Consider the following 13,217-nt stretch of genomic DNA (forward strand, 5'->3'; position numbering starts at 1 on the left):
GTCGTCCGGAACAGCTGATGCTCTCATGCATATTTCAGTTACTTGCCTCGAAGTGAGCATGGAAGTAATTTAGCTCGTCTGGTAGGTTCATGTCACTGGGCAGCTCGGCTGTGCTTCACATTTTAGTCTGTAATAGTTTGCAAGCCCAGCCACATCTGATAAGCGTCGGAGCCGGTGTAGTACGATTTGATCTTAGTCCTGTATTGATGCTTTGCCTGTTTGATGGTTCGTCGGGGGGCATAGTGGGATTTCTTATAAGCTTCCAGGTTAGAGTCCCGCTCCTTGAAAGCAGAAGCTCTTACCCGTAGCTCAGTGCGGATGTTGCCTGTAGTAATCCATGGCTTCTGGTTGGGGTATGTATGTACAGTCACTGTGGGGACGATGTCATCGATACACTTATTGATAAAGCCAGTGACTGATGTGGTGTACTCCTCAATCTCATCGGAAGAATCCCAAAACATATTCCAGTCTGTGCTAGCAAAACAGTCCTGTAGTTTAGCATGTACTTCATCTGACCACTTTTTTATAGACTGAGTCACTGGTGCTTCCTGCTTTTATTTTTGCTTGTAAGCAGGAATCAGGAGGATAGAATTATGGTCAGATTTGCCAAATGAAGGGCAAGGGAGAGCTTTGTACGTGTATCTGTGTGTGGATTAAAGGTGGCCTAGAGTTTTTCTTCTCTCTGGTTTCACATTTAACATGCTGGTAGAAATTAAGTAAAGCTGATTTAAGTTTATCTGCATTCATTTCACCGGCTACTAGGAGTGCCACCTCTGGGTGAGCATTTTCCTGTTTGCTTATTGCGGTATACAGCTCATTGAGTGCTGTCTTAGTGCCAGCATCGGTCTGTGGTGGTATGTAGACAGCTACAAAAAAATACAGATAGTGTGGTCTACAGCTTATCATGAGATACTCTACCTCAGGCAATCAAAACCTAGAGACTTCCTTAGATATCGTGCTCCAGCTTTTGTTTACAAATATACATAGACTGTCACCCCTTGTCTTACCAGAGGCTTCTGTTCTATCCTGACGATACAGTGTATAACCCACCAGCTGAATGTTATTCATGTCATCGTTTGTCCACGACTCGGTGAAACATAAGATATTCATTTTTAATGTCCCGTTAGTAGGATATACGTGCTTTTAGTTCATCCAACTAATTATCCAGCAATTGTATGTTGGCCAATAGGAGGCAGATTAGCCACTATTCGGCAGATCCTCACAAGGCACCCCGATCTCCTTCCGTGATACCTCTTCCGTCTCTTTCTCCTGCAAATGACGGGGATGAGGGCCTGTTCGGGTGTCTGTAGTAAATCCCTCTCGTCCGACTCATTAAAGAAAAATTAGTCATCCAATTCAAGGTGAGTAATCACTGTTCTGATGTCCAGAAGCTCTTTTTTGATCATACGAGACAGTAGCAGCAACATTATGTACAATTGTACTACTGGTCTGCCCAAATCAGCAACATGTTAACATGGATCACAAACAGACAAGACTCAATGTGGATTCAGATAGAGGCCCAATCCTGTGGTTAATTTCCCCTAAGCTCAATTATATTCATTAATGACTTTAGTGATGTGGGGAACATACCCAAAACCTTTGATTTACAATACCTTGGCATTTCCTCTCAGATATGCTCTCACTTGCCTATAGTAAACAACCCAGACTCGCCAAAAGCCCAGAGTGATGCCAACTTTCATCTTTGGCATACTCTCAGGATCAGGACCTATTCAGACCTGTTTTATCAGAACGCAACTACACTGAAATCCTTTCAAGAGCTCTGCAGGGAATTCGATGTGCACATGTTTTGTTGTTGATATCTTCAAATTAGACACTTCATTTCCTCATTCACTTCCAAGGGGAGGTTTAGAGCTCTTCTCAATTAAGTTGAGACCCTTCTTGCTACAGCACAATCCATCAAAGGCAAAATCTCAAATATCTAAAAATTCCTATACAAGAGTGTGGGTTCCTCCTTACTCTTAAAATAATCTGGGAAAATGACCTTTGTCTGATTATCAGTGATGAGTTGTGAGCGGAGGTTTGCGACAGGATATGCTGCTCCTCTACTAATACAAAAATGAAAGTATATAATTACACATTTTTGTTCAAATTGTATTACACCCCAGTGAGACTCCATAGAATGAGTACAGACAGTTTTCCTTATTGTAAAATATGTACCTCTGAAAGTAGAACTTATATGCATGTATTTTGGAGTTGTAGAGAGATCTGGTCATCTATACATGTACAGTTTGATATGACCTCGTGTCTCTGTCTTCTTAATGTTCAGCAGGACTTTGTTCTTGATCCAGACAGAGAGAATTTGTTTAAGACTATCACATACTTTGCTATAAAATGTGTTCTCCTGCTGGGGGATTCTAATTCCTCCACCTGCATTTTAAAATGTGGCCTGACCAGATTGTTGACTTTCTTCCTCTTGAAAAGCTCACTTACGACCTCTGCAAGAGACATCCCAGGTATGATAAACTCTGGTCTCCACTACTCAACTACATTTCAAACTGGACAGAGTGAATGGGGTGATTTAAGGAAATGTGTGTGTGGAAATACAGGAAGTGTAAGTTGCTCTAAAGCTAATTCTTTACTTGTTGTCTCCGTGAAAGGTGGACATGTCTAACACGATTACTGATAGTGCTGCTGCAAATTTGTTTGTTTGTTATTTTATTTTATTCTATCATTTGTCTGCCACATCTGTGAATATGGAATGTGTTTTGTTTGTTGATTTGAAAAACAAGAACTTAATACATCTTTAAATGATACAATTGTGATGTAGAGCAGAAATGTTGCGGGGAGCACGTGCGGTGGTTACTCATCTAGTCAGGACACTGAAAAGAGGAAGAAGGAATGCTTAGGCACTGAAAAAGGCTACCACTGATGAACTTTGATGACCCAAACCATAAATTCTGTTTAGAAAGCATTATTGTGAGGCCTGTCTAGGTATGTCACAAGTTTCTGCAGGGACTGGTATCAGCATGGCTGTGTCTGCTTCAGCTGTTTTAAGGCTAGTTGTCTTGTGGTTAAAGTGCCCTTTCTAGATGAAATATTAACGGACTGAAGGAAATGGATAGGGATAAGGGCTTTGTAGTGATCTGACCTTCTGTTCACTGGTCTACCTATATGTCACGGTGTCAGCCCGACGTCTTTACTGCTAGATGGGACTGTAATAGTCCACAGCTGAGGACAGTGTTTGAATAAGATCAAGATAATGTCTTCAGTTGACCAGTGCGTTGCAACTTGGCAATGTGAGGTCAACATGTTTTTCTTTACACCGGTGCTAAACTGTCGCATGATTTCCAGGGTTCAAACTTCACTCCCTTGACCAGAGTGTGGTGTTACGTTAAGTGAAGGGAGGATAATGTCCAGTAAACAGGAGCGTCCAGACGTACTGGCCTCTTGTGGACCCCCAAGACAACGACACCCTCTAATATTCTGTGTCTTTGCAGGTGGGCTTGGTGTACATGTTTAATCTGATCGTGGGCACGGGGGCACTGACGATGCCCAAGGCCTTTGCCCAAGCAGGTTGGGCGGTCAGCCTAGCGCTCATCTCCTTCCTGGCGTTTATGAGGCGAGTTCCTCGTAGGCTCACTGCCTTTCCATTCATTTCCACAACTGTTGCCTTACATCCACTTCCCCAGCTCTCACTTTAGTTTAAGCACACCATAGCACAAGAGGAAATTACCATATTTAATCCTTATCTTCCACACCTAAGGTCCTCCCAGCCTCCTAAGTGGAGAGTTATTGCCCTCCCTATCAAATGGGATTCCACTGATGAGGCGTGTCAGTAATCTAGCAGGGAACAACCAGAGCAGGAGGAGTTGCAGATGAGTTGATGCAGCGTGTCAGTCAGCAGGAGGAAGTTGATGATGCAGGATGTGTTTCATTAGGGTAGTATGTGAGGAAAAAGGGGAGACAGTGGACACACAGAGATGCAGATCAGAGGCCAGTACTTTAGCTTTGTGATGTGGATTTAAACATACACTGTGCCTTTTAACAGTTTCATCTTTTTATATTGCTTTGTTTTTAGATAGTTGAGATCTAGAGATCCTATTTTGTCACCAAGGATAGTGTGCAGTTAGGCAAGGTCACAGACTACAACAAATACAACACAATGATATTCTTTGACAGTTGTTGACAATGGGTCATAAAATTCAACGTTTGTATACATTTTTTATTCTCGGTATATAATATGACTCTTCAGGGCTAGTTTTTGTCATCTGAATATATTTTTCTGAACCCACTTTGTTTAATTTTCATCAGTTACATGACCACTACGTTTGTGATCGAGGCCATGGCAGCGGCCAACGCTCAGCTGCGCTGGAAGAGGAGGGAGCAGGAAGAGGTGAGTTAGCACATATAAATAACCAACGGGTGGAAGTAATGAAGAAAGAGTGATAGTTGACACTCATACATACTGTCTTTTCCAGTGATCCCTACTCATCAAGTGAAGGCCCAGATTCGCTAGTTCACTACCCCTTAAACCTCAACACCTTTACGGGAAGAATAACCTCAAGGCGCTCAATAGACCATTAAAGAATAATATGGGGAATGGAGCGCTTGCCACTCCCACAAATGTGTGATTAAACAAGCCTTGTAGTGTCCTCTACTGACTCACTGGGGGGGCAGTTTAGTTTTTAATCATTGTTACTTTAGTCATTTTAAATAGTAAGGGAAAGTAATCTCGTGCAGAGATTGATGGAGCTGGTGGAGTTCATTTTCTTTTTTTTACAGAAAAGCAGCAAGTCATTTTGCCTAATGCGCAAGGTTTCCGCTGGAGGAGTTATGAGCGTTAAGGACAATGGGTCTGGCTTTGACAGAGCCCCAAACCCCATGGCCTTGATTCATGGATCACTTAGTCTTCCTCCAACATTTCCTCCCACATAATGGGAAGAAGGGAGGCACAGAGTGGGAATGTTTACCCTTGAACATTCTTTATTTCTTTCTGCTCGAATGAAGCACATAAAAAAAAATGAAGCTGTTCCTTTAAAGTGATATACTGGCCGACATTTTCTGAGAAAGTCCCATAAAAGTGTATTAGTTTGAATTTGGGGGGGGGGACTGACTCTGCATCTCTCGGATGTGATGGAGAAATAGGATAGATCTGCTCTTTTGACTCAGCCAAGGCCACATCTGTCACTTTGATGTTAGATGCTTTGTTTCTGTTGCTGGCATATTCTCTTCCAGTGAGCCACCCACTTCTTAGTCTCTCCCACACCCTGCCCAACCAGCTGTAGCTGCTCTTTTTAATTCAACTGATAATGACATCCTCAATGTCGATTGTAATTGAGCATTAATTAATATGAATCTGTAGTGAATTTGGTAGATGAAGAGTTATGGGAGGGCTCCCTCATCCTCCCCAGCATATCCCAGCTGTTCCAGACAATTTCCAGATGCTGCTCCCCTCCATGTTACATGTCCAGCAAATAAAACACAGTGTTAATAGGTTGTAAACTGACTGTTGTTGGCACTGAGCATTAGGACTTGTAGATTAGGAGTGAAGTTAGTGTTGGGTGGAGGCCGGCTGGTTATCCTCTTTCCATCACCCTCATCTTCAGGTCCAAGACAACGACTCCATTTCTGATTATTCGGATGATGATGTCCGGGGACGATCAGAGCCAGAGACGAGGCCCATTTTGTCCGTCCGTGAGTATAGTGTTCCCCTCATCCCTCCTGAAGACTAGACACACTGCTAAGGTCGTGTTAAGAATGTGTTGAAAATAAGGTACACTACATGGTCAAAAGTATGTGGACATCTGCTCGTCGAACATCTCATTCCAAAATCATGGGCATTAATATGGGTTTGGTCCCCCCTTTGCTGCTATAATACCCTCCACTCTTTTGGGAAGGCTTTACACTAGATGTTGGAACATTGTTACAGGGACTTGCTTCCATTCAGCCATGAGCATTAGTGAGGTCGGGCACGGATGTTGGGAGATTAGGCCTGACTCAGTCATTCCAATTAATCTCAAAGTTGTTTGATGGGGTTGAGGTCAGGGCTCTGTGCAGACCAGTCAAGTTCTTCCACGCCGATCTCGACAAACCATTTCTGTATGGACCTTGCTTTGTGCATTTGGGGGCATTGTCCTGCTGAAACAGGATTGGGCCTTCCCCAAACTGTTGCCGCAAAGTTGAAAGCACAGAATCGTCTAGAATTTTATTGTATGCTGTAGCGTTAATATTTCCCTTCACTGGAACTAAGGGGCCTAGACTACTGAACCATGAAAAACATCCCCAGACCATTATTTCTCATCCACCAAACTTTACAGTTGGCACTATGCTTTCGGGCAGGTAGCGGTCTCCTGGCATCCGCCAAACCCAGATTTGTCTGTTTGACTGCCAGATGGTGAAGTGTGATTGATTCATCACTCCAGAGAACGCGTTTCCACTGCTCCAGAATACAATGTCGGCAAGCTTTACACCACTCCAGCCGACGCTTGGCATTGCGCATGGTGATGTTAGGCGTGTATGCGGCTGCTCGACCATGGAAACCCATTTCATGAAGCTCTCAACGAACAGTTCTTGTGCTGACGTTGCTTCCAGAAGCAGTTTGGAACTCCGAAGTGAGTGTTGCCACCAAGGAGGTCCCGTTCTGTGATCTTGTGCGACCTACCACTTCGTGGCTGAGCCATTGTTGCTCCTAGACGTTTCCACTTCACAATAACAGCACTTGCAGTTGACCGGTGCAGCCCTAGAAAGGCAGAAATTTGACAAACTGACATGTTGGAAAGGTGGCATCCTATGACGGCGTCATGTTAAAATGGACACCCTTCAAATTAGTGGATTTGACACAAAGCTCGATTTTAGAAGAGCTCAGTATGAGCCATTCTAGTGCCAATGTTTGTCTATGGCGATTGCATGAATTTGTGCTCAATTTTAGACACCTGTTAGCATGGCTGAAATAGCCAAATCCGCTAATTTGATGGGTGTCCACATACGTCTGGCCATGTAGTGTATATGTGAAAAGTCTTGTGGAGAATTCGGAATTCTCTTTTTTGTCATCCCTCCTTTTGAAGGTCTCAATGCTTAAGCATATGTTGATTATGACATAATCAGATCAATCATAAATTGTATGTATCCTCCATGTCATTGGTTAATGTCAATGTTTTATAGAAGGAAGGAATGACTCGGATTGGAATGACTCACCACTGCGTTCTCATGTCTATGCATTATCACAGAGCGAACAGGAGGAGGACACGTTGATCACTTTGACATTGTGGAGAGGGTAGAGATGGGTCAAATGGCCTCCATGTTCTTCAACAAAGGTAAGAGCCTATCCTCATTCAGTACTTTGAGGGGATATGATGAATCCACACTCTGTTATTGAATGAAGTGCTGCTGATGCCGTTATGTGCAGGGCATGGTAAAACCTGTCCTCCTTGTCTAACAGCTATGGAGGAGTCTTGACAGTTGTGTGGGATAATTTGGGGACAGTTTCTTAACCTTTAAATGGGAATCATTGTTAGATTCCAAATGTGAGGCTGTTAGCTCTCTAATGGGGTGTAATTTTACACTTGAGTGTACAAAACATTAAGAACACCTTCCTAATAGTGAGTTGCAACCCTTTTTGCCCTACAAGGTGTGGAAAGCATTCCACAGGGATACTGGCCCATGTTGACTCCAATGCTTCCCACAGTTGTGTCCAGTTGGCTGGTAGTAGATCTCTACTAGTAGCATCGGTCCATCTCATCCCACAGATGCTGAATTGGATTGAGATCTGGTGACTGGGTAGGCCACTGCAGTAAGCTGAATTCACTGTCATGTTCGTGGAACTATTCCTGGACAATCCTTACCTTGTGCCATTGGGTATTATCCTGATAATAAAAAATACAATTGCAGATGGATACACTGCTGCCATGAAGGGATGCACCTGACTGGCAATAATGTTCAGATATCTTGTGGCATTCAAATGTTCCTCCATTTTTATCAAGGGGCCCAATGTATCCCATGAAAACACACCCCACACCATTATACTACCACAACCACCACCAGCCTGCAGTGTTGACACACAGCATGATGGATGCATGTACTCGTGGTTTTCTCCATTCCCTAGTCCTCCCATCACCAAGAACCGGGGTTCTTCAGATCAGGCAATGTTTTTCCAATTTTCCAGTTTCCATTGTTTTTGCTCCTTAACCCACTGCAATCACAGTTTCTTGTTTTTTTGCTGAAAGAAGTGGAACTCTGTAAGGTGGTTGGCTGCCATACCCCATTTGTGTCAAGGTACGACTAGTTGTGCATTCTTTTATGGGACTTTGGGCACCAATGTTGTACTGGACTATCAGTTGACTTAACTGTAGCCCGTCTGTTGCGCTGCCTCCTTTGTCCTCTTTCACCAATGACCCGTTTTCGACCACTGGCTGGATGTTGTTTGGGTGGTGGATCATTCTTGATTCACACAGGAATCTGTTGAGCGTGAAAAACCCAGCAGCGTTGCAGTTCTTGATACATACCTGCTGCGCCTGGCCCCTACTACCAAACCCCATTCAAAGGCACTTCAATATTTTGTCTTGCCCATTCACCCTCTGAATGGCACGCATACACAATCCATGTCTCAAATGTCTCAAGGCTTAAAAATCCTTCTTTAACCTGTCTCCTCCCCTTCATCTACACTGGTTGAAGTGGATTTACAGGTGACATCAATAAGGGATCATAGCTTTCAACTGGTCAGTCAATGTCAGGGAAACAGCAGGTGTTCCTAATGTTTGGTACTCTCGGTGTATATGGCTAAATGGTTGTATTTCCCAGGCCATCACACTGCTGCTGTTTTAGTCTCCCCAGCTGTGTGTGTGGGGGCCTCCTGCAGGCTGCACCAGCGGCTGTGAACATGTTAAAGCCTCGGCAGCCTGAGTGTTGAGCTAATTGAAAGCAGAATCATGTTCACCTTGAACCAGAAACAGAACAACCTTGCTGATTTACATTACTCACCTACGTCAGAGTAGACACTCCTCGGTGTGCTGGGCCCGCTCACTACCCCCTCCCCACCCTCTCCTCCTCTGCTGGCAGGTCGGCCTGTTTCTCAAGTAGTATTAACCAGGTAGGTGACTCAACAGTCTGCAGCATACGTACCTGCAGCGCCAATACTTCAACAGCATCGCTTTTGTCATCTCTGATAAAAATGTCAAACCGTTCTGCTCCACTCTGACAATGTCATCTGTGTGCAGATCTCTTCCTGTGTTGTGATCCGGCTCTGGCCACTAGGTGGTGCACTTGGCACACTCGCACACAAAAGGATTCAGTGACTCACACAAAGCCAGGCAGGCATGCAACATGCTGTTAGAGAAGCAGCGTGTTGTTCCCTTGTGGAACACTCCGGCTGCAGTCTCTTCTTTCTCTCAGCCCTATTAAAGTTGATTTGTTAAAACACTCTTTGGTGATGACCTCTCCCTGTGTGTGTCTGGTGTGGTGTTGTCCTCGGCTGCAGGTAAGGGTGAGGCGCCACGGGGAAGTATTGATCGGTGGCAGAGATAAGAGTCCCCTCTATCTCTCTGTGTGATGTGGGAGTGCTGCCCAGTGACTCTAATCAGAAATGAATTAGATGGGCGCTGGGCCCAGCGCGCATGAGAGAGGAGTGAGAGATGCAGCTCTTTGTCTCAGCTCAATGGCGCTCCAGCATAATGGAAGTCTCGTTTATCTCTCTACCCAGATCTCCGCTGATATGAACTCTTCTTTGTTTTAATTAGTGCTGGGAGGTAATATAAGATTAGTGGTATGTCTGATCAGGGAGTTTTACTGGTGTGGTAAAGCTGTCAGGCATTAAAACCAAATCGCTTGTTTTTTTGTTGAGGGATTGGATAGTGGAGTGTTTTTGAATATGTTGTTGGAGTTAATGGACTGGCTGAGGCCTGCGGTGGGGAAGGGCAGCTCACAGCCAATCAGCTGGCTTCTTGAATCCTTACTACCTCGGTCAGGTTCTGGTTATTGATGGGACTGTTCGACCACACTGGGCACCACTGGCAGCAGAGCAAGCTTGGAATAAGGCCATAGGTATCGGCCCTGCCGGTACTGACAGGAATTTTGATGGGGGCTGGTTTATCAGCGGAGCAGCGAGGAGAGTGCCTGTAGTGTTACTGTAACTTTCCTCATCCACAATTTGCAAGTTGATTAGAAGATGACTTTGGCTAATATCACAAAGGGGGGTGAACAACAGAGGCTGGTCTGTGTGCTCCTGCTCCCATCTCAGCCCACCGTCCCTCTAGGTAGAAAAGGCAGTAGAAGTGATGTATGGGGATATGGATGGTGTGCAAACAGAGGGAGAAAGTACAGGCTCTATACCCTTGACTTATAGAGACCATGGAGAGGAATACTAATCCAGTCTATTTTATGACAGACCCCAGCTTTAATGAGTACCTAACACCGATGCATACATTTTCTATACTTGAATGACTTTTCTTAAATGTCATACTTGTACGCTATGAGGGGCACTGACAAAAGGAAAATGGGCAGCAGCGCTGCCACTAAGAAGATAAATGGACATGTTTATGTCAGCCATCCCCCCCTCCCACCACCCCAATTACATAAGCCTCAACTAAAATAGTTTTCAAGTCTCTATTGTATATGAACATAAAGGATGCGCTTTCCTTTTCAGAGGGCCTGCTGCTATTACTGCTCAACTCTATGATTACCCCAAGATCCAGATCAATATCCCAAGTTTTAGCACAAAGAATACATCTCACTCAATAAAAGCCCATTGGGGTTTCAAAATCAAACCTAAGGAAAGTAATTTCTGTTGCATCCAACAAACCGCCTTTAGTTGTCAGGCTCTCACATTCACATTCCTGCCTGATGAAGCTCCACGATAGCAGAGCGGAGCCCAGTACAGCTGTGGCTTCCAGCGTGGTTGGCATTCAACAAAATGGCTGTGGATGTTGGAAGGAAGCAACTTCCTAACATACCTCTTCTAGGATCCACTCCCTCCTCCTCCAGACCCAGCTAGAGAGGCTATCAGAGCCTCTGTCAGTCTGCAACAGTGGGGTGATGGATAGTGACGTGTGTCCGTGCCGCTAGGGGACTGAGTGGAGCTCCTAGGTGAAGAGTCATTTGCAGCAGCAGCGTGTGAGCCTCTAACCGTGGGTAATGGGGAGGTATTAGTGACAGAGCCTGGCAGGGCAGCATCCTCTTGGTCATGCTGGGTCCTCACCTAGCTATCGCTCACTGACAGGGGCAGCCCTGATTCCCCCTATCTGAGGCAAAAGCTCTAACAGGCTTCCTTACCATAGGGCCAGATGGAGACATGCAGGAATGGTAGAGAGTACTGTACAGTGCTAACCTCTGAAAGTGGGGTTGTCGGAGAGGAGGTGAAAATGGAATGTGTAGAATTGATGCAGAGAGAATCGAGTCCCCCCCCACCAACCTGTGAGATACTTTCATACTGTAATCAGTGTGCAGATCAATACTGATAGGTACAGTATAGTGTAATCACACACACTGGCGTCTTCTTGAGTTATCAGTGTTTATTTTCCCCAGCCTGTGTTTTATGACCTCAGTGCACCACTGCACAATGATGTGATCAGATGGTCCTGGAAGAGAATAAACACAACTTTGCTACCAAAGTGCCCTTTGGTTCCCTCTCCCACAGTACTTTAGCACCACATTGTCCTCAATGGCGGTAAGATGGGTGGTGGTGCTAGCTAGGTAAATGTTTGCGGTCATCGCCCTTTCCCACAGAATTTACCTGCTGTTAGACTCTCCATCTAACTCAAACAGGGCTGCAGAAACTTACTGTAGCAACTGTAATATAGCTTCATATCATAATGCAGTCTACTGTAAGTGTCCATCAATCCCTGCCATAAGACAGGTGATGACTGTTTTACAACTACATGGGCTTATCTGGCTGTTGGACCAGCTAGTCCTCTTCCATATCCCTTTTCTTGTTTACCTCAGCTCGGCTGTGTGATGGGCAGCAGAAGGTTGCCATTCGTCCCTTTACTCTCAGATCAGATGAATCAATTTAGCCCTGTAAAACTATAAACCCCTCACTTTTTATTGATTTTTAATGGACTCCACACTCTAATTTCCCTGTCAGTAATGAATTGGCTGCCAGGACCAGTAGGACACAGGAGCCTCCCACACGAGAACTCCAGTGTATGATGGATGCCTGGCACAACATGGCTATCGGTCTCCCGTTGTTGAAAGCTCTCAATCTCCCCTCGTTGTGCCAGCTTGGATGGGCCAGTAGTGTGTGGGGGATGTAATGAGGAGAATTTTCATCATGAAGTGATTACTTTCTTAATTAGTGTGATTAATATTCTTCCGGAGGATGGGAGAAATGTGCTGCTGCAGTTGTGGCTGCCATCCCGGAGGGAGAAGCAGGGGATTGATGGAGGAGTGGAGGTGTAGAGACGGAGGAGATTGCCTCTGATGGAGACTGCACGTTTAGCGGTTGAAGTTTGACACAAGTTGCATTGACCATGTTTCATAATCAGGCATCTGACGGCTGTTAGGCAGATTCTCTCGGAGTTATGATGAATTGATAACACTAGAAATATATAATGTATGACATTGTATGTATAGCTCCAGGTATAATCTGCTCATGTCTTAACCCTTTGGTTTTGTCTTTCAGTTGGTGTCAACATGTTCTACATCTGCATGGTAGTCTACCTGTATGGAGACCTGGCCATCTATGCTGCTGCTGTGCCCATATCACTAATGGAAGTAGCCTGGTAAGACCAGCCAGCCAGCTTGCTGCTGATTCATTACATTCATGGGTTTCTTATTTGGGGGTATTATTTCAAGCAACTTTATGACTAATGTGGGTGCAGCTGACTTTCCCAAGTACTTGGAGCATTTACTTTTGGCAGGACAAAGCATATCCCTTTCTCTCAGTTCTGTTTTTATCTCTGCACTTTGGCTGTTCCCTGACCTTCTGCCTCAGTAAAACTTTCTGATGAGGGGGCCTTTAGCCTTCCTGACCTCCCACCAGTGCTCTTGGCATTTACTTTTGTTGACTGGCTCCCAGACAGGTTTTTATTACAAGTTTCCTCCACTGGTGGGCTGGGTGACATCACATATTCCATATTGTTCCAGTCTCAGACAGTATGACTTAGCCTGCAGATCTAAGGGAGGCTCTTCTCTAGAGAAACTATTGTTCTGGTGAGACCACCTTAACCTTCAGGATCACAATTCAATTTGGTGTAGCTTTATGACAGAAAGATGATTGACTTTCTCATGGTGTACCAAAAGTACAATTTCAAAAAAGGACCCCCGCT

The 13,217-nt window shown here is 44.8% G+C and overlaps 1 protein-coding gene across 1 annotated transcript in view; it reads left to right on the forward strand.

Moving 5' to 3' along the window:
* LOC110538549 (transmembrane protein 104) overlaps positions 1–13,217 on the forward strand; it is a 75,802-nt gene that overhangs the window by 7,909 nt on the left and 54,676 nt on the right. The window contains exons 3-7 of the mRNA XM_036938635.1: positions 3,459–3,580; positions 4,273–4,354; positions 5,568–5,655; positions 7,188–7,274; positions 12,572–12,671. Of these exons, the coding sequence (XP_036794530.1) occupies positions 3,459–3,580; positions 4,273–4,354; positions 5,568–5,655; positions 7,188–7,274; positions 12,572–12,671 (479 nt within the window). The remainder of the gene's footprint in view (positions 1–3,458; positions 3,581–4,272; positions 4,355–5,567; positions 5,656–7,187; positions 7,275–12,571; positions 12,672–13,217) is intronic.

Source organism: Oncorhynchus mykiss, chromosome 12 (assembly GCF_013265735.2).
Source record: "Oncorhynchus mykiss isolate Arlee chromosome 12, USDA_OmykA_1.1, whole genome shotgun sequence".
In the NCBI taxonomy this organism is placed as follows: Eukaryota; Metazoa; Chordata; class Actinopteri; order Salmoniformes; family Salmonidae; genus Oncorhynchus; species Oncorhynchus mykiss.